This window comes from Manis pentadactyla, chromosome 13 (assembly GCF_030020395.1).
Source record: "Manis pentadactyla isolate mManPen7 chromosome 13, mManPen7.hap1, whole genome shotgun sequence".
Taxonomy (NCBI): domain Eukaryota; kingdom Metazoa; phylum Chordata; class Mammalia; order Pholidota; family Manidae; genus Manis; species Manis pentadactyla.
Window position 1 is genome coordinate 5,757,936 of NC_080031.1, and position 18,600 is coordinate 5,776,535.

The 18,600-nt window shown below is 51.2% G+C and overlaps 3 protein-coding genes and 1 pseudogene across 8 annotated transcripts; 1 reads left to right on the forward strand and 3 right to left on the reverse strand.

Annotated features, from left to right (window-relative positions):
* Nucleotides 1-1,339: 1,339 nt before the first annotated feature.
* On the forward strand, nucleotides 1,340-8,143 carry HMBS (hydroxymethylbilane synthase). Of its 3 annotated transcripts, none has more exons than XM_036920005.2 (14): nucleotides 1,340-1,526; nucleotides 3,642-3,698; nucleotides 4,035-4,107; nucleotides 4,471-4,520; nucleotides 4,607-4,662; nucleotides 5,062-5,139; nucleotides 5,342-5,419; nucleotides 5,536-5,611; nucleotides 6,368-6,481; nucleotides 6,698-6,736; nucleotides 6,978-7,097; nucleotides 7,321-7,374; nucleotides 7,519-7,605; nucleotides 7,695-8,143. In XM_036920005.2, exons 1-14 carry the CDS (start codon nucleotides 1,494-1,496, stop codon nucleotides 7,866-7,868), a joined length of 1,089 nt encoding a protein of 362 aa, XP_036775900.1. In that variant the 5' UTR covers nucleotides 1,340-1,493; the 3' UTR covers nucleotides 7,869-8,143. The 3 variants fall into 3 exon arrangements, with proteins under 3 accessions (XP_036775900.1, XP_036775901.1, XP_036775903.1); XM_036920006.2 differs by having other exon boundaries at nucleotides 1,372-1,526; nucleotides 3,645-3,698; XM_036920008.2 differs by having other exon boundaries at nucleotides 1,422-1,526; nucleotides 3,590-3,698.
* Nucleotides 8,144-8,360: 217 nt separating this feature from the next.
* LOC118929673 (histone H2AX) lies at nucleotides 8,361-10,196 on the reverse strand. Its single transcript, XM_036920010.2, has one exon. The coding sequence runs from the start codon at nucleotides 9,590-9,592 to the stop codon at nucleotides 9,161-9,163; it is 432 nt and encodes a 143-aa protein (XP_036775905.1). The 5' UTR covers nucleotides 9,593-10,196; the 3' UTR covers nucleotides 8,361-9,160.
* Nucleotides 10,197-10,386: 190 nt separating this feature from the next.
* On the reverse strand, nucleotides 10,387-15,095 carry DPAGT1 (dolichyl-phosphate N-acetylglucosaminephosphotransferase 1). Of its 4 annotated transcripts, none has more exons than XM_057491127.1 (9): nucleotides 14,971-15,095; nucleotides 14,593-14,790; nucleotides 14,195-14,315; nucleotides 13,808-14,021; nucleotides 13,414-13,560; nucleotides 12,244-12,328; nucleotides 11,701-11,889; nucleotides 11,313-11,400; nucleotides 10,387-11,149 (listed from the first exon to the last, which is right to left on the reverse strand). In XM_057491127.1, the coding sequence occupies exons 2-9, from the start codon at nucleotides 14,751-14,753 to the stop codon at nucleotides 10,859-10,861; spliced, it is 1,296 nt and encodes a 431-aa protein (XP_057347110.1). In that variant the 5' UTR covers nucleotides 14,754-14,790; nucleotides 14,971-15,095; the 3' UTR covers nucleotides 10,387-10,858. The 4 variants fall into 4 exon arrangements, with proteins under 4 accessions (XP_057347110.1, XP_036775897.2, XP_057347109.1 ...); XM_036920002.2 differs by lacking the exon at nucleotides 14,971-15,095 and having other exon boundaries at nucleotides 10,387-10,917; nucleotides 10,994-11,149; nucleotides 14,593-14,963; XM_057491126.1 differs by lacking the exon at nucleotides 14,971-15,095 and having other exon boundaries at nucleotides 14,593-14,963.
* Nucleotides 15,096-16,774: 1,679 nt separating this feature from the next.
* On the reverse strand, nucleotides 16,775-18,278 carry LOC118929672 (60S ribosomal protein L11-like; annotated as a pseudogene).
* Nucleotides 18,279-18,600: the final 322 nt, after the last annotated feature.

Below are 18,600 nucleotides of genomic sequence, written 5' to 3' on the forward strand. Positions count from 1 at the left end.
TGCCTGCAGAGTTCTTTAAAGTCATGTTGATGTGACCTCATTCCAGTAATGGATGGGACCTATGGCATCTAGTAGAGTCCAATTTACTGAAAAATCTCTGCAGAAGACTTAATGCCCAGGCTCTAAGAGCAGCCTGGACTGAGGTCCTCCAAACACCACCTGCTCTTTAGTCTGGCTGGTCTCTATAGTTCTGTTTGGACAGAGTATTCAAGCAGGAGGCAGATTGTGGCGAGGAACCTTGGCCTGAAGTCAGCCTTCATAGTGGGTAGGTTAGTGTGTGCTCTGTTCAGGATTAGGAGATAAGCAGGGTAAAAGAGCCTTTATTGAAATATTTTACTCCCTCTTTGAAGTTGTCAGGTGAGGTTTGTGTTACTAAATGTCTAGGGGTAATTTGGGTTACATTGCCTGTCAGATAATTGCTCCTGTGGGGTTTAACTGAATGTCACTTGTACATTCTGGCTTAATTAGTATGTAGAAGCAGAATACACTATGTTAGTACTGAATACAGACTTGGATCAGCTGACTTAAGTGTGGCTCCTAGTTACATTAGGAATTATAGATAATACCTTTCCTGTATAGCTATTATGAAGGCCTAAGGAGTGAATGGACGCTCAGTGCTTTGTATAGTTTGAGTATGGGTGCTCAATACATAGTAACATTAGAGGCTAACGTACTGTTTCTAACAAGCACTTTTTCCACTAACAATAAGGTGTTGGTACCCCCCACTTAACAGTTATTTGTCTTTAGGCATGACCTTTCATCTCTAAACCAGTTTCCTCATTTACAGAAATGTTGCCTACTTCAGAGTTGTAGCAGAGTTAAGTTTTAATAGAGCAAAGGAAGTATCGCATAAGCTGCACCAGTTGCTTGTGCCACTGTTCAGGGGACAACGCTATAGAATTCTGGATGACTTGCTTTCTGGAGCAGTTCTCTTATTTGTAGAGATATTGAATCCAGTCTGGGGGGGTTAGGGCAAGTTGCTCAAGGACTCTTTACTTCCAACGCATCATTTTAGGGTTGATACCTTTCCCTCTTGGGCACTGCTAACTTTGGTTTAACTGACTATCCATTGGAGTGGTGGGAGGAAGGGACTGGACTAGGACCTCGTGGGTAAATCAGGAGAGCCTGTCTTAGCTATTGACCGTCAATAGCTATTGGCTCAGGACAAGGTATGGTAAAAGAAATGAACAGTGGGTAGGACTGGGTCTCAAACCAGGAAGACGGGGAAAACGGGAACCCAGCGTCAGCTTGGGAATCGGGCTGTAATGCGAATAAGGTCTTCGCTGTCATCATTCCAATTCCCGCCCAGGGGGAGGTGCCTCCCCTTTGGGGGCGGGTACCGGAAGTGACTTAGGGCCCTTGGCAGATCCCGCAGTCCGAGGCTGCAGGAAGAGCTCGGGCACCGTGTGCACGCAGTGCTCGGGCTCGATCCTGCCTCCCCGGATCCCGGAGGACTTTGGCTGCAGCCTCTGGTCTACTCCCTAAGCACAGTCATGTCTGGTAACGACAACGTGGCCCCAACGGCGGTGAGTTCTGAGCCGGTGACCTTCGCAACTTGGTCTTCCGGACTAGCGGGACAACGATTGGCCCCAGGTTGCTACCCTCCGTCGTCTATTGGTCGGAACGACTACCTGTCTTTTTTTTTTTTTTTTTGGTCGGAGTAGTATTTAAAGGGCCAGTAGCTGTATTGCTTAGGAGGCACGGGAGAAATCAGTGAGCGGTGGGGGTGGGGTTAAGAGTGGTGGAACGGTTTCAAACCCTCATCTGTGCGGGCATCTGGGTGGGATTCCGCCAGGCCTGGCATCCACCGGTCTAGATAGCGTGACCCAGCCCGGGAAAGTTCTATGCAAAACGACGTGCTGTTCCCGGATGCTTTCCCACAAGACTGGGCCGAAGTGGGATTCGGCCCCTTTGGGAATATGTTCCACTTTGGATCCAGAGAGGAGTTCATACCCCCAAGTCTCCGAAATGCACACAAACACCTCCCCTTTGCCTGTTTTAGCGGTCACCCTGCCCCAGCTTACTGTCAAAGTCCCCAGCTGAGACACACCATTGAGTTATTGCCTTGAGCCCTCCTGTTCTACGAAGCCTGCCGCAGAGCTCTGGGCTTCTGTAGATGCAAACTATAGAGCTAATGGAGGCCCCTGCCAGCCTGAGATAAGAAAAGAGATGAAGCAGCTATTTATCTCTCGTTCCCCAGCCAGCTGGTGAGGAGAGGGATTCCTCGCCACTGCAGGCGTTCCCAAGCACTGGACGAGTAGGAAGATCTGCATTCTAGTTCCAGCCTGTGGCCATTACTAGCTATGTGACTCTGGGCAAGTCACTTCACTCCTCAGAGCCAGACTTTACTTCTGTAACATGGTCCCAAAGGTGCCTGCCCTTTCTACCTGATAGGTTGTTATGAAGATTAAAATAATTAGCTCTAGCATATACATGCTTAACAAATTTTTAATGGAACAATTTGATTTGAAAATGTGCTGAATGAATGCAATTAAGAGATTTTTTGAACCTAGCAGTTTCGGGGACATTAGAATCCTCTTTTTGGGCTCCCTGTCATAGAATTTTAGTGGCCATGTCTAGCATTTCAAGCCTAGCCTAATTTTCTCAGGGTCCCCAGGGTCTATTTACTGAAGTGATAGCAGTGGAGCAAACTAGAGTCCAAGAGCAGTCAGCTATCACTTCCTCCAGCACCAGAGGGCCCAGATCGCTGCCTGCAAAAGAACTCTGTGGGATGAAGATCCCAGAAGAGGGAAAATGGACAGCATCTACAGTGGCTGCTGTCTAATCTGCAAAGAAATAGGACCTCAGACTGAAGAACCCAATTCTACCTGCTTGGCACTGAATACCTTTGTTCAAGGTACCCTGGCAGGAGGAAGAGGCGTGTCCCTTTGGCTTGGTGAAACCTAATGCAGTAATGTTGGTGAATGGACATTATGCCGCTAAGCCTTTTAGTCTTCCAGATCATCAGAGGCAGATGATACTTGAGTCCAAACGTTTTCACTTTTTAGATGAACAAATAGGTACTGGCAGGATGCTGTTCTCAAGGTCCTCCAGCCAAGAGGCTGAGCAGGGCTATACATCAGATCTGTTGACCCCAGCCTTTAATGTGTACATTCCAGCCAGACTAGGGGATACAGAGTGTGGCTGGTCTGGGGTAGCTCTTGGCATCTGGGTGGCTTTTTGCACCTGAAGCTTTCTGCAGTGCCTGCTGTCTTGTGAATGCTGAACTCGTCCTCAGTGACTCAGCACAAGTCCCCCTGTATGGCCCCAGCTGCCGTGCCTGCGTCTGCAGCAGGCCGCACCTTCCCTGTGGCTGGGCTGATGGGCCTTATCTCTTCACCCACCTGACTGTGCAGCACTCCCTCTGCTTTGGCAGGGTGGTCTTCAGGGCTCAGTATCCAGATTGCTGCAGTGACAGCAGGTCCTACTGTCACTTCCCTCTGGGCTCTGTGTCTCTGGATCTGTGAAGAGGGCAGAAGGTACTAAGGAAGGTAAAGGAACTAGTCTTGGAATATATGTCCACACTGAGCCATAGGTCAGGGTCTGAGGTTCCTTTCTTACAAGCTGGTAATTATGGTTCTTGGACAAGGTGTTGAGAAACACCGGGAACAGAGGGGACTGTGACCTGGGGACTTTTTCAGCAGGAAGAAAACAGCCCAAACATGAGAGTGATTCGCGTGGGTACCCGCAAAAGCCAGGTGAGTGTAGGTCCTGGCTGTGGTGGGTTGTGGGAAGAGTTCTGTGCTCACGGTATTATAAGTTGCGGGACCCAGAGGATCAGTTCCCAGCACCTCAGGGATGGAGGAGATGGGGTGGCTGGGTGTTAGGTCCCATGCCAAATGGCAGATTGCCCTCTGTGGCCAGATATCCCTGGGCTGGGGAAGTTGTTGGGGTGCAGAGGATTCCCAGGCTGGACCCCTTGCCTTGAATTTGAAGGGATTCCAGCCCCTTTGGGATGAACCTGACCCTGTAAGGGTCTCATCTCCGGGTAATGGCCAGGGAACAACAGGACTAATCCAAATTTCTGCCCCCAGCTGGCTCACATACAGACGGACAGTGTGGTGGCAACCCTGAAAGCCTTATACCCAGGCCTGCAGTTTGAAATCAGTGAGTTTTCTGGGCAGGATTGAAAGCTAATGGGGAGTTTTTGCTCACTGGAGAGGAGAACACAGCATTTCTGGCTTTGCCCAGGACCAAAGCCTGGTCCCATTGCTCCTGAGAATTCTTGGCCATCCCTGGTTTGGAGGACCCTTTCCTCTGAAGACCTCCAGCTCTGTCGGCGTGGGCTAGCTTGGTAGTTAACATCTCTGCTTTGGATCTTTTTATGAGTGTGTCTGGTCTTCCTGTTAGATCGTACTTGCCTAGAGAGTACAGACTAGGGTTTTGTGCCTCTGTGCCCACCGTTAATCTTAGCACAGTGCTCAGGAAGTGATGATCAATGAGTGCCTGATTGACTGACTCTCTCCTCAGTTGCTATGTCCACCACAGGAGACAAGATTCTCGATACTGCGCTCTCTAAGGTAACAGCATTTCCCCTCCAATCCTTTCCCCGCTCCTCTTTCCCTCTCTCAGGAGGTTCACTCTGAGGCTTTTTCTTGCCTGGCAGATCGGAGAGAAGAGCCTGTTTACCAAGGAGCTGGAACATGCTCTGGAAAAGAATGAGTAAGTGGAAGACAGGAGAGTGTGGCCCCTTCCCAGTCTCTTGCTGGGACCCAGTGTGATCTGACTTGGGTATCAGCCAGACTGTTGGGCTTAGACCCTTGGATAGGCTAGAGGGGGGGCTCATATGTGGGTTTTTTAGGCCTCAGAGAAGAAAAGTGATCTAGTTCTGAACCATCTGGCTACCTAGGGTGCAGGTCCGCGGGTGGGGAGGATGCTGTTGGGGAGTTGGTGGGGGACAGGATAGGAGGGGAGTGGGTCTCTGAGTCCCAGGGCCTCTGAAAGGCCTGCTGCAGGAACTGCTCTTGGTTTCACCACTGAAATAGGAGGGGGAGTAGGTGGAGAGGAGGGGGACCTGCTGCTCAGACCCCTTCTCCTTGTCTTCATCTCCCACGTCTCTAGAGTGGACCTGGTCGTTCACTCCCTGAAGGACCTGCCCACAGTGCTTCCCCCGGGCTTCACCATTGGAGCCGTCTGCAAGTAAGAGTCCTGAGAGGCAGGGGGCAGGCGCCATGCTTGCCTCTGCTTTCCCCTGGGACTGGACTCTCCGCCTCCAGGGCTGTCTCCCCTGCCCTGAGGAGCATCCAGCGGGGCAGGAAACCCAGAAAATGCCAGTTAGTTGGCCTTGGAGAGAGCCCGGAAGTGACCTGAACGGAGATCTTCCCCTTCCCTCCGCCCCTAGGCGGGAGAATCCCTACGATGCTGTTGTCTTTCACCCCAAATTTGTGGGGAAGACCCTAGAAACTTTGCCAGAGAAGAGGTGAGTGGGGCCTGACCAGGCGTTTTGGTAGGATTCCCAGAAGGTGGGGCGGTGGGAGGAGAAGGGAATAGGGCCGGCCTAGGCTGGGGCGTCACTGTGAACGTCTCCCTGAGCAGTGTGGTGGGAACCAGCTCCCTGCGGAGAGCAGCCCAGCTGCAGAGAAAGTTCCCACATCTGAAGTTCAAGAGTATTGTATCCTTTTAGAGGAGGGGCAGCAGCCAAGGAGGGAGCTGAGGTCAAGGGCCCTGGGAGTCATGAGAGTGGAAGGTGCTTCCAGAGGAAGCAGGCTGTGGGGCCAGTGGACTGTGTGTCCTCCTGTCTACCTACCCATCCATCCATTCAGAATCCTTTCATGTTTTCTTAGCCCCAAGCAAGTACCTGGCACTAGGGATAATGGTGAGCAAGATCAACATTGTCCCTACTTACATAGTTTACTTTTTTTTCCCTGGAAACAGACAGGCATCGATAATACAGAGTGATACTGAGCAATGATTACTTCAGTGTCAGGGGGATGGAGAGTGCCTCCATTTTTATTTCATAGTACAATAAAAATAAAATGTTCACAGTAGCATGTGCAAAGTGCTCTAATGCTCAAAATAGGGAATTCTCTTAGCTTCTAGCTGGACAGATTCAGGAGTCAGGGAGGGCTTCTAAGAAGTCTTGTAACCTTGGGCAAGTTATTTAACCCCTCTGTATCATTTTCCTCATATGTAAAATGAAGGTAATAATAATACCTACCTCATAAGATTGTGAAAATTAAATGAACTGACATGGTAAGCACTTTAGAACAATGTCTGGCATGTAATAAGTATGAACTAAGTGTTAGCTGTTATCATTAAGCTGAAAACTGAATGATGATCAGGTAGCCAGAGAGAGAAGGACTCCGGCAGAGAACAGCATGGGGCTCCAGACTGCCCAGCGCTTGTGGTCCTTAGCATCTCTCCACAGCGAGGAAATCTCAACACGCGGCTTCGGAAGCTGGATGAGCTGCAGGAGTTCAGTGCCATCATCCTGGCCGCAGCTGGCCTGCAGCGCATGGGCTGGCATAACCGGGTGGGGCAGGTAGGGCTTGCCTCTACTCCCTCCCCAGTTAATCATCCCTTTCCTGCCTGTATTCTGTTTTTGGAATACCCTGTCTCTAAAATGATGAGCTGGAAATGAGTCCTGGGCTGGGAAGATTGGGGATCAGAGGTCAGACTCACTTTTGCCTACCCAGGCTTTCTTTGTGTTAAGGAAGCCCTGGGTCCACCCTTCTGACCGCCTGTTCTGCCCCCACAGATCCTGCGCCCAGAGGAATGCATGTATGCTGTGGGTCAGGTATGTTTGACCAGAGAAGCCATGTATTGATGTGCCCATTTTTTTCTGATCTCAAACAAAAAGCTAGTCACAAACCTTCTGCATCTGCTTCTCCCAGCATGAACATTTCCAAGGAGGGGCAGGTCTTGCGGGGGGCTTCTGCCCAAAAGGTCCTGGGAGATGGAGGTGGGCTAGTTCCCATCCTTAGCTCCATTTGTTGGGGAAAGAGCTGGCCTGATATCATAGGCTGTTTTTCCATCAGGGGGCCCTGGGTGTGGAAGTCCGAGCCAAGGACCAAGACATCTTGAATCTGGTGGGTGTGTTGCATGATCCTGAGACTCTGCTTTGCTGCATTGCTGAACGGGCCTTCCTAAGGCACCTGGTAGGCACCTGTGGAGAGGTGGAGCCTCAGGGAGTTGGGAAGGGTGGTCGGCAGTTTTCTCAAATTCATGCTGTTTAGAGGTAACTCATCCTTGAATGTATGGACAGGACCCAGTTCAAGGCCCCTGCCTACTTTTCAGTTGTTTTCAGGGGGTCTGGTATCACTGAGGGCCACAGCTTGTTGTTGAGTCCTTGGGGTTCACAGGGGGAGCTTCTTCTTGCAGGAAGGAGGCTGCAGTGTCCCAGTGGCAGTGCACACAACTCTGAAGGAGGGGCAGGTAAGCCAGGGAAGATGGGTAGGAGGGCGGGGGAAGGGTGGACTGTGGCGTGTCTCCCTGTGCATCCTGAGTTGCCAACAAGGAGGGCTTGGGTTCCTACGCGTTTCCCTCTCGGAAGATGCTTAGGCAACTTTTCTTTCCCAGCTGTACCTGACTGGAGGAGTGTGGAGTCTCGATGGCTCAGATAGCATGCAGGAGACCATGCAGACCACCATCCAGGTCCCTGCCCAGGTGCTGAGGGAGAGGGAGAGGGCAAGAAACAAACCTGTGTGTTACCTCCCCTTCCAGCTCACTGAGTTCTGCCCCCTTCCCTCGCCCAGCATGAAGATGGCCCTGAGGATAACCCACAGCTGGTGGGCATCACTGCCCGAAAAATTCCACGAGAAGCCCAGTTGGCTGCTGAGAACCTGGGCATCAGCTTGGCCAATTTGTTGCTGAACAAAGGAGCCAAGAACATCCTAGATGTTGCACGGCAACTTAATGATGCCCACTAACTGGTGTGTGGGGCACAGGTGCCGGGGTTACCATTGTCCCAGGCCTGCGTCCCAGCCCCCAGGGCCCCGTTCTCACTGCTAACTCAGAGGTGGTTGCTCCAGGGGACTGAACTGCAGGGCCAGACTTCCAGGACTTGCCTGGCCTTTGGGGCCTTGGTGACTGCCTTGCTTCCGCAGTAGGTGGGGCAAGGGGGTGTCATCTCTTTAGAGAAAAAGCCCAAGCCACAGCTGTTTGAATGTAACCAATTCTACCAATAAACCAGCTTTTAAGTAGATTTGTGTGTGGTTGCAGTAAAGCTAAGGACAAGCACAAAAGCATTTACTGCCAAACCCAATAGTCTCCCAGGTAATGTCGTCTTAATCTTAAAATCCTGACTTAACCCCTCTAGTTAACTACAGATTCTTAAAGCAGATACTCCCCTTCCCCCTCACCTCAGGGAGTCTACAAGGCCGTCAATCTTGTAACTCTTCCAAAATGAAAACAGACACATTAAAAAAAAAACCTTTAATAAACAAAATTAGTCCATCTGAAACTCCCCAATACCTAAGGAACAAGTCTTGGATAAGATAGCTGCAAAATTCCAGTTCAGAGGCCAACAGAGGCTCAGTCCAGACAGCGGGTAACGGGCTTGTGCTGGTACCTAGGTGCTGGGCTTGCCAGGTGAGCTGCTGGAAGGGAAGCGGGGCGAGGGTAGGCCCGGGGCCTGGCTGCCGATCGGCCTCAGGCGCCAACTCCTGCAGTCCGCGCGGCGCGCCTGCGGATGGAGGAGCTGCTGCGAAAGCCCCGGGGTTTGGCAGCAAAGGGGGCGCCAGGGCCAACTAAGTGAAGGGTTCCTCTCCCAGCAAAGCCTGGAGATCAGCGTACGTCCGAAATGTCGGCCTGAGCACCACGCCGCGGAAGCGGCAGACGGCGGCGGCCGGCTGCGCCCACTCACGCTCGGGGCCGGCCCGGCCGCACGCCGCGGCCCGCCACTCTTCCGGAAGGTGCCGCGGCGTCTCCGCAGCCCGTCAGCAGTTGCGAGAGCAGGGCGGCTGAGTCACGAGGGCGGCCGCGCCCCCAGCCCCCGCTCGGCGGCGGCCCTCGCCCTCCGCGGAGGAAGCGGCCGCGGGGCCTGCGGCGGGAAAGGGCGGCCGCGGCAGCCCGAGGGAGTTGGCGCCGAGCGCCGCGGCCGCCCGTCCCAGGGCCCGAGTGGTCCAGGCCCAGCTCTTTCCGTGAAGGCTGTAGTGGCCCTTAAAAGGGCCTTTGTGGTGGCATAGCAAGGGCGGGCGGCCGGGGGCGGCGGGGACGCCGCTCAGTACTCCTGGGAGCTCTGGGTGGCCTTCTTGCCGCCCGCGGGCGCCTTCGGCCCCACGGTGGCGCTGGTTTTCTTGGGCAGCAGCACGGCCTGGATATTGGGGAGGACGCCTCCCTGGGCGATCGTCACGCCGCCCAGCAGCTTGTTGAGCTCCTCGTCGTTGCGGATGGCCAGCTGCAGGTGGCGGGGGATGATGCGCGTCTTCTTGTTGTCGCGGGCCGCGTTGCCCGCCAGCTCCAGGATCTCGGCCGTGAGGTACTCGAGTACCGCCGCCAGGTACACCGGCGCCCCGGCGCCGACCCGCTCGGCGTAGTGACCCTTTCGCAGCAGCCGGTGCACCCGGCCCACTGGGAATTGGAGACCGGCGCGCGACGACCGCGATTTGGCCTTGGCGCGGGCCTTGCCGCCAGTCTTGCCGCGGCCCGACATACTGCCCGAGGTAGAAGGGGTGTGAAGACCAACCAGCCAAAATAACCACCAACAGACAACCGATCGCCGCAGTCCAACTGCTATCGCGCGCGCCCGAGTGCTGCCCTTATAAGCCCCCAGGGCACACCCCCGCGCCCGCCTGATTGGCTCTTTTCTCTAATACCCGCCTCCGGTTGGTTGCGGTTAACCCTTCGGTAACGCGCCTCCGCTGAGGGAGCGTGCTCGCCGATTGGTCGAATTTGAAAACCTTTTGCCCGGGGAAAAAGGCGAGGAAGGGTGGCGGCGGGCAGGAAGCCAAACACTCCCTGATGTAGCCAATCCGTGAGAAGCGCGCGAGATTTAAACGCCACAGACGGAGACCAGAACCGGAAGCCAAAGCGGGTGGAGTCTGAAGCCACCTCAAGAGCCTCTGGGAAATCTGTGTGGGCCTGGGATTTTTAAAAGAAGGGGGGTTAACATTACAATTCGGCCCCCAAGTCTGGTCATTCCCTACTCCCTTCTCTTAATTTGGCAAGGGAAGAACGAAAAAGGAAAGAAAATGAGACCCCCTGAAAGTTCAATCCCATACAAGAGAACAGGTACCTCCAATCTTACGGCCCTCCATGCCACCTGAAGTATCAGGATTTCAGTATTTATCGTCTCCATTCTTTCTGTTCACTTCTTGCTAGAAGGGGCCCAGTGTACTGGAAGAAAAAGGATGGGGCAGAGATCGGCATCCTCCTGGGAGGTGCCTCCACCAACCCAATCCACCCTAAAATGCCCCTATAGTAAATACACCTACAAGAACAACAAGAAAAAGGCAACACTTTATTGTCACCGCTGGGAGCACCTGGCTCCCTGGTCTTCTCCATTCCATAATCAGAATCCCTAATTTATAATCAAATGTCAAGTCATTTTTGAGCCTGTGTGTCTATCCCCAGCCAGGGTTCTGTCCCTGGGCCCAACATATTCCTTGAGAGTAGGGTTGTGGATAACTGCACAAAAGCTGTAAATCCCACCTCAGAAGGGTGCAGAGAGGGTTGGAGAGGGAAAGTAGCAATTTGAAGAAAGCAATAGGCAAAGGCCAATCAATAGTCATTAGACAGGCAAGAAAGGCCCAAAATATCGGTATCATGGGAGCAATGGAATGCTGAGGACCAAATCTGGAGGACATGAAGGGTGGAAGAGGCCTGGGCCAGGAGGCAGTCTTGGTCCAGAAAGGGATCAGCCTGAGTCAGGAACCCTGGTGACTGTGAAGTGAAGGGCAATGATCAAAGGACTCAGACATCATAGAAGAGTCGGACAAGCTGGTACCGAATGGAGAAGGCGACAGCACTGCCCAGGGTCTGCAAGGAGAAATGGACTGCAGTCAGAACCACGGATAAAAGGAGACAAGTAGGGTAAACTCCTCCCCAGCCACACCTGTAGCAGCAGCAGGAGCAGTGTCAGGTTTCTCTCATGCATGGGCCCAAAGGCTTTCAGCAGCAAATTGATGAGGGTCATGTTGTTACACTCAGTGATGGCGCTGTCCTCATCCTCACCCTGGCGCACTGTCACCAGCTGAAGGCTCTCTGCTACCTGAAACGGCCAGAAGTGGAGAGAACTTCAGCTAATACCCATGCTTTGGGAACAGGGATCTGCTTAATGCTTCCAAACTTCCCCTGGACCTGATGCAGGCCTAGGTTCCCCATTCCCTGAATTCAGGATGGTGGCCTAGAGCCTTACCTCGTTACCCTGTTACCTTTAGAATAAAGGTGCCCAAAAGAGAGAGGCTCTTGGTCTTGAACTTGGAATAGCTCATCTCCAGTTTGCCTGTCTTGGTATTGAGTCTGCATGGGGAAGAGAGCTTTATATGAGGGTCACTACTCAATGAACTCTCCTTGCCATGATTAACTGATAGGAAGGGCACTGAATGTGGAGTCACTGAGCTGTTTCTGGCTTACTGTGGTGTGATCATCAGAGCAGCTGTGAGCACTGAATGAGATTATGTCAGTAGATGTGCTCTGTAGTTACAAAGGGCTAACCACATGGAAAGTTAGCCCTTCTTCGGGCAGCAGATAAACAAGGCTAGCTTTATGCATCCCAAGCGAAAAGGCTACCATGTCCCTTTCAAGCCCCAAAGCAGCTACCTGGGCATACGGTGGCGAGGGCAGGGGATGATATGCAGGAGCTGAGGCAGTGAGTAGAGGAAGTTGAACACCTGGGGCATGAAGAAGAGTAGCATGGTCTTGCTGAAGTGTCCCAAGATGCCCACCACGGCAAAGGTCATGCCAGCAAAGTAACAGAAGGTATCTCCCACAAACACCCGTGATGGGTACCTGTGTGGAGGAGAGGATCTGAGCCAGGGGCAAGAGGCATTACCAATCCTTTCTCTCTCATCACACACTCTGGGCACTACATTAGCCCTGACCCTAGTTCTGGCTCAGAGGAGACTCCAGCTCTCTCAGCAATTCTCCAGGACCCAAGGCCCTGAATTCATCTATTCCCGGAGGTTCCACAGCACCTGGCCCCACTACAGCTGGGTAGAAAGCAATTTAAGAATATTACCAACCCAGAAAACGATCATCACAGGGATGCAGAGGTTTGGCCTCTCCAGAAGGAGAGAGGTCGTGATCAGGACCATACTTGTCACACATTCCAACAGTTGTCCCCCTACCCACAGGCCTACTTACCAGTTATGGTAGAGCAGTCCCAGGGTGGTGAAAAAAAAGGGTGTCATGAAGTATAGGGAAAAGACATGATCATCCCGATAGTCACCTTGGCAGGGGAAAGAGAAAGAGAGAGAGGTTGGTGGCCACTTGCCCTGTGTATTTTGGTCCTATTTTTGTCTGTCTCTTAAGTTCTGTACCAAGCTGTAGGGTCCATCCCTCCCAAGTCTCATTTAAGAACTCACTACCTCTTCTATGTCTCACCAAGGCAATTCCCAATATTCCACCTCTTTCATGACCCTTTCCTAAACTAGTTACTCACTTAAATTTGGTTTAGACCATTCAGACCTAGGTTTGAATACCAGCTTTACTTCCTGTGTGACCTTGACCATAACACATTTAACTTCTCTAGCCCTCGGTTTTCCTACCTGTAAAAAATACGGCTGATAATTTAAATGAGATAATATTTTAAAAAATGCTTAGCTTTGATAAGCACTCATTGAGGTCCATCAGTCAAAGACCACCAGAAACATACCTCCAGTCAGAGCTCAGTTTGTTGACTTGTAACAAGGGAGATTTTGGAGACCATATACTATGGGGAACCATGGGATGCTTCAGTAAAGGGGTGTTGGGAAGACATGTTATAGGATTTGTTTGAGGTAATTCTGAGGATGCAAAGGTTCAGAGTTTTGCCTGGATTGGGTGCTTTGGCAGCAATAATTCTAAGATTGAGCATCTCAGTAGTTCTTATCTGAGAAGTAGGAGGAACTGAGTTACCAGAAGGAAGCAGATCACTCATGTTAACCAGAAGAGGGGGATCTTGGTCATTTCTGTGGGGTGCACAGTGCCCCTGTGGTTTTGCCTAAGCTCAGACTTGATTATGAAGGGGTATGGGTTTTGTTTTACTCTATCATGTTCACAGAGTGACTGTGTCTGATTTTAGGGTCTGTGCAATTGTTTATGTTCAACAGGAGAATATCACTATTAGTGCCAATCCAATTATAAATGATAGGGTTGCTATTTTTCTTTTTCACATGTAAAAAATCTTAGTTGTTAGTTGCACAGTACATAGCTTCCCTTATGGTCTATAAATACTCAAATACTGATTTTTTTCTGAATTTGCCAAAGCCAGGTATCAAGCAATTTGCATAACACTAAGACTTCTCTTTTCTCCCTACCCCCAATCCCACCTACCTTCCAGCTCCACCAGGTTGAAGACAATGATGGAAGCAGAAATAACTAGCGACTGGCCAGCCTCTAGGCCATTAATTCCTGCTAGGATATTGATGGCATTGGTACAGAACACTGCCAGCAGCCCCATGTAGACATAGTACAGGATGCCTGGAGTGAGAAGGCAGTAAGAAAAGAAGCAGTACCACTAAGAGAATGAGGATTTACAGATATTGTTCCTTTAAGAAAAGTGGTGAGGACAGAGGATAGGGTGAAGGGCCAAGGGAAAGATACAGGACAAAACTGGGACATTTGGAGGAAAATGTGGAGCACTGGGAAGGGTGCTGTGCTGGCTATCTCACGGGGAAAGGGTGCCCTGAAGTGGGGCTACAGGGACCATAGAGGTAGGGCTACTCACCCAAGTCCAGATGTAGACCAAGAAGGGGACGGAAGGGCTTGGGTACCACAATGGTGGTATTGCCAAAATTGGTAAAATAGACCATGAGAAGAGGTAGTGAGGCAGCAGTGGGCAGCAGCAGCTTGTGGCGCCAGCGCAGGTTCAGTACATCATCCGCAAAGCCCAGGAAAATCATGCAGCAGATGGCAAGGAGTGCACCTATCAGGGCCACAAACTGGGGGAGGCTCGGGCAGGTTACCGCTCCAGCCCGCTCCCACCTCACCTTTCCTTTCAAGAACTCCTTTTTGTTCGTTCTTCAGCCTCTACCCCCAAACCCAAGTAACCCCAACTCTCTCAGGGAACTCCCGGCCCCCGGCCACAGGCAGGTGCCCCCAGTCAGCCACTTACTTCATGGTGGGGGAAGGTCTTACACTGCTCCTCCACAAAGCAGTTCAGGAAAGGGAACGGGATGAAGCAGAAGAGGATGATAAGGAAAACAGCACCGCTGATCACTCCCTGAGACTCTGGGCTGTGAAGGGGTCGGGGGAGAGGGGGCGTGTCACTCCCTGGGGCAGGAGTACAGAAACCTCACTGGGGCGCGGGTAAAGGGCACCACGGCTGGCGTCCCTAATGCATCCGAGTGTCCCTTCCCTTCCCCCCGGCCCTCATCCCCGTGCCCAATGCTAACCGGTTCTGCCCTTCACCTCCCAAAGTCAGAGGCTGATCGCTCCCTTCCGTCTCTGCGCACAGTCAAGCCCTCCAGGCACCGTCCCCGCCCTGCCCGGGACCCATGTGCTGCCGCTCACATTTGCTGCCGGCCGGATTTGTTGAGGTCCTGGCCACAGAGGCGCGCGGCGATGAAGTGGCCACGAAAGGCGGGGATGAGAGTGACTGTGGCCACAAACCCCAGCAGCGAGCCGATCAAATTCACCAGCAGCGACATCGGTAATTCCGGGAAGGCCCACATAGTGCCCGGCCAGGGGCCTGCTCGGCCGCCTCCTTAGCTAACAGGCAAGGTGGGCAGAAGCCTTTAGCCCCCAGCAGCAAGGAGTGGCCGCTCCCCACAGGCTGGGTCTTCCCACACCAGCCCAAGCAAATCCCAACAACTCTGACAGGAACCGCCCCCGGGGATCCCGGGAGCCTCTGCAAAGTAACCTCGGCTCTGCCCCACTGTATTTGCCTACCCACTGTTTCCTCCCGGATCAGATTAGCGGAGCAATTATCCTTGTAGAAGGCGGCGGCAACCATTTTTAATCAGGGCATACGAGCTGGGACGTGCTATTTTGAACCACATCCTATATTGGAGAGTTGAGTTATCACGAGAGTATTGGAAAAGCAATGAAAAAATGACAAACTAAAGCGGGTATTTTCCTAACATCGTATTAAAAACGTACAGACCGAGGCGGAAAAACTCCTTGCCCAGTTCCAAGATGAACGCCTCCCGTACCACGTGTCCGAGGCCGCCCACTCCGGGTTCCTCGTCAGTTTCAGCTGGGTAGGCCGCCCCCGGTCACGTTTAAAGGGCCAGTAGCCTGAGTTTACTCGGATACCCCTGGAGCCGGGAAGATGGCCACTGGGAGCGCGCGGCGAGGGAAGGAGGGGCAAGGACATGGAGCAGCGCTAGCTTCTTGTAAGAAAACGTGTTGTTAATGTAGTTGGAAGTCAAGGTAAACACTACTCAGTTCCCGGAAACGTAGCTATGATTTAAAAGATGATGTGAACTCTGAAGCGTAGACACTTGAAAAGCCCCTCTCACTCTAAGGGTTTTCTTGTCTTTGATCCAGGTCCTTTTCCTTCGTCTTCTGCACCTGCAGTAGTAGCTAGTTGCCGGGCAACCCAGAGGCGCACTTCCCCACGGACGGGGCTGGGAGTGTCCCCAGGTTTTGGATTTAACCCGGTACATGACCTTCCTCCGTCCTGGGTCACTGCTTTGTGCTAAGCTCCCAAACCGGGGACGTGAGGCTTGAGGCCTTGGAAAGAGCTAAGGAAGCAGATCAGACCCACACATGGCTTCCTGTGAGCCGGAAGAACCCCCAGGCAGGCTTCTTATTCCAGGTGCCTTTGGCTTAGCACCTGTTTCCTTGCAAGGAACAGTTTCACCAATATCTTCATTCTTTTTCGTTCATCCACACGTTCCCTGGCAAATAATTTACTTTCCTCAGAGAGGGAATCACAACCAGGGAGTTCAGAGATGACTCAAGTGTCTTGACACTTCGTCCACTCTTTCAAAAATGACTTGCTCTAGGAGTCAGGGTCTGGTTGACTTTTTTAGGCCAAAGATAGTCCCTCCTGTCTCTCAAAACCATGTGTGAAATACCCCTTCTATTTGGAGATGGCTCTAATAAAAAAAAAACACATATGTATAAAATATACTTTACAAATATATAAGGTAATTCCAGTAATTTACTTGATAGTATTCTACGAATTTATTTTTCAGTATTATCCCACAGGTATTGTTTTTCCGTGTGTGTGTGTGTGTGTGTGTGTGTGTGTGTGCGCGCGCATTTGTGCCTCTCAGACTGGAAACTCCCTAGAGGCAAGTGTTTTTTTTCCACAGGGTTTTCTCATGGGGCTAAGGATACACAGAAATCTGTCTGCAAGGTATCATCACACATGATGAATCTGGGTCTGAAAGAGGTAAGTAGGACAATAGGAGCACCTGGAGAGAGCAATTAGTTGCAACCAGGGGAAGTGAGAGGACACTGCAGAAGAGTATTATCTCCAAAGATTTCAGCAGGTGGTAAGAGTGGAAAGGCAAGTGAGACTCCAGACTCCAGGAGCAGGTGGCAAGGAGGAGCTTGTGGGAGCCCCAGAGGAGCCGGCATGGATTATCTTGTTGATCAGGAGCAGGCTGAGACTCCCTGGAGACCTGAAGGACAGTCTATATCTATTTCCTTTTTTATTTGGAGGTCAATCCTAATACATCTTCCTTCCCAGCCTCGTATTGGGACCTTCTTTCTCTTTCTTATCCAGATATCATTAGCTCTTCCCTCCACTGGCGTGGGGGGACTTCTTCAGAGATGCAGCACCAGGGATTCATCATCTAGTACACGTTACCATCGGAACATGGTTACTTAGATATTTGTCATATAATCTGAATGTTTTTGTTTCCATGATAACAAATATCCAGTTGATTGTCAGACTATCAGGAGAAACAAACACACACATGACTTGGCTACACTTGCAATTTTGTGTTTTCTGGTAAAAGTTTGAAACATTTGCCTAAACACTGAGACTGGTCCTGTGATTTACAGAACAAGTGTGTTGTCAATGGGTTCTGCAGGTTTCTTGGGCTGAGCAGACAATGTCTGAGATGTGCATCTCCCAATAGGAGTGCCTCACAGAGAGCGAGACCAAGGCACTAGTAAGTCTGACTGCCCAACCAACCTGTTCCAGAAAGGTTTCACAGTGCCTAGAAAATCCATGAGACAGCTTTGTATAGTCGGGGGCTATGATACTTGTATTACCATATCTGGGGCTCTTTCCAGGCAGCTGAGTTACTCTTTTCTTCCTGCCTCTCCCCTATAAGTGTGTCAAAAGTTGTTAGGTGGAAGCAAGCTCCAATATCACCCATTCCATTGGGCTGAAATGAATGAATTGTCTAAAGATGGAAACAGTATAGAAATTCTTAGTGGTTACATATACAATGGAATATTTTTTGTTAGACAATTATAAAGAATTTGTAAAATCCCTATTATCTCATGGGAAGCTCTTAAGTACTATGGGGACACAAAGTGACATAAATGCAGTTTCCCCTAAGGAGTCTATTTCAGCATATTATAAAGCACCTTTGTTGAAGGAGGGAAGAGAGATGAGTAGGACAGGTATCCACTCTTTTTGTTTTGTTTTGAACATATGATTGAAAACTTTTTATTGGCCTTTTGGATAGAAATGAGTACTTATTTGCCAGGAAGGATGATCCTATCATATAGGCATGGCTTTCTCTTTGCTGATTCTGTGTTTAGCTCCAGTGCAGCCTGTCCTGTGCTTCTTGTCTGCGATGCTGAAACTGGCCTACCCAGCACCACATATAAGTCCAGGCTGCAGATGCCAATGTTCAGGTCCTATTTGGTCCCCAGATCAATGTGTTCCTGGATCCCCAAACCAAAGTTTCCAGTATCTGAAAAGTTATTTTTTTCTTAACTCATACTTCCGCACCTTTAGACCTTTTTCCATTATTTCTTCTGCCTTGACCCCTCGCACTATGCAGTGGATGTCAATCTTTTCATCACTCCTGATGCTGAAGGACCTCACAGTCTACTGAGCTTTTGAAAACACAGGGGTCTGGCTTGTGAGCTGCTCCAGCAACTTGGCTGTCCAGAGTCAGTCTGTCTCCACTCTCCCCAACACAGATGTTGAGGCAGACCCTGTGGATGTGAAATTCCTACATGGGATTCTCCTTTTGACCTTGATCCGCCATGGTGGAGAACAGCGGGGCCCCACTCTTAAGCAGCTTCCTGGTGGGCACGAACATCAATGTAGAAACGACCAGTGAGACTGTAAGGCAGAATGAAATAAATGCTAGAGGTGTAAATAGCAAGTAGAAGGAAGACTGGGGAGACTAACTAGGGAGACTCATGTAAGACTGAACCGTGCAGCAGTATCTGCAGCACAGGACCGAGTGCTCAGTGAAGGAGCTGAAGAAGGAAATTCAGGAACACAGAGAAATGAGATCCCTGGGAGGCCGGGGGAGGTTCCTGAGGAAGCACTCTTGGGAGCAGAGTGCTCTTCTGGACAACTTCCCGCATAACCTGCTCCCCGAGCCCTAGCTGCTCTGTCCACTGACTGCGTCCTCCTGCATCCCTGAATGCTGA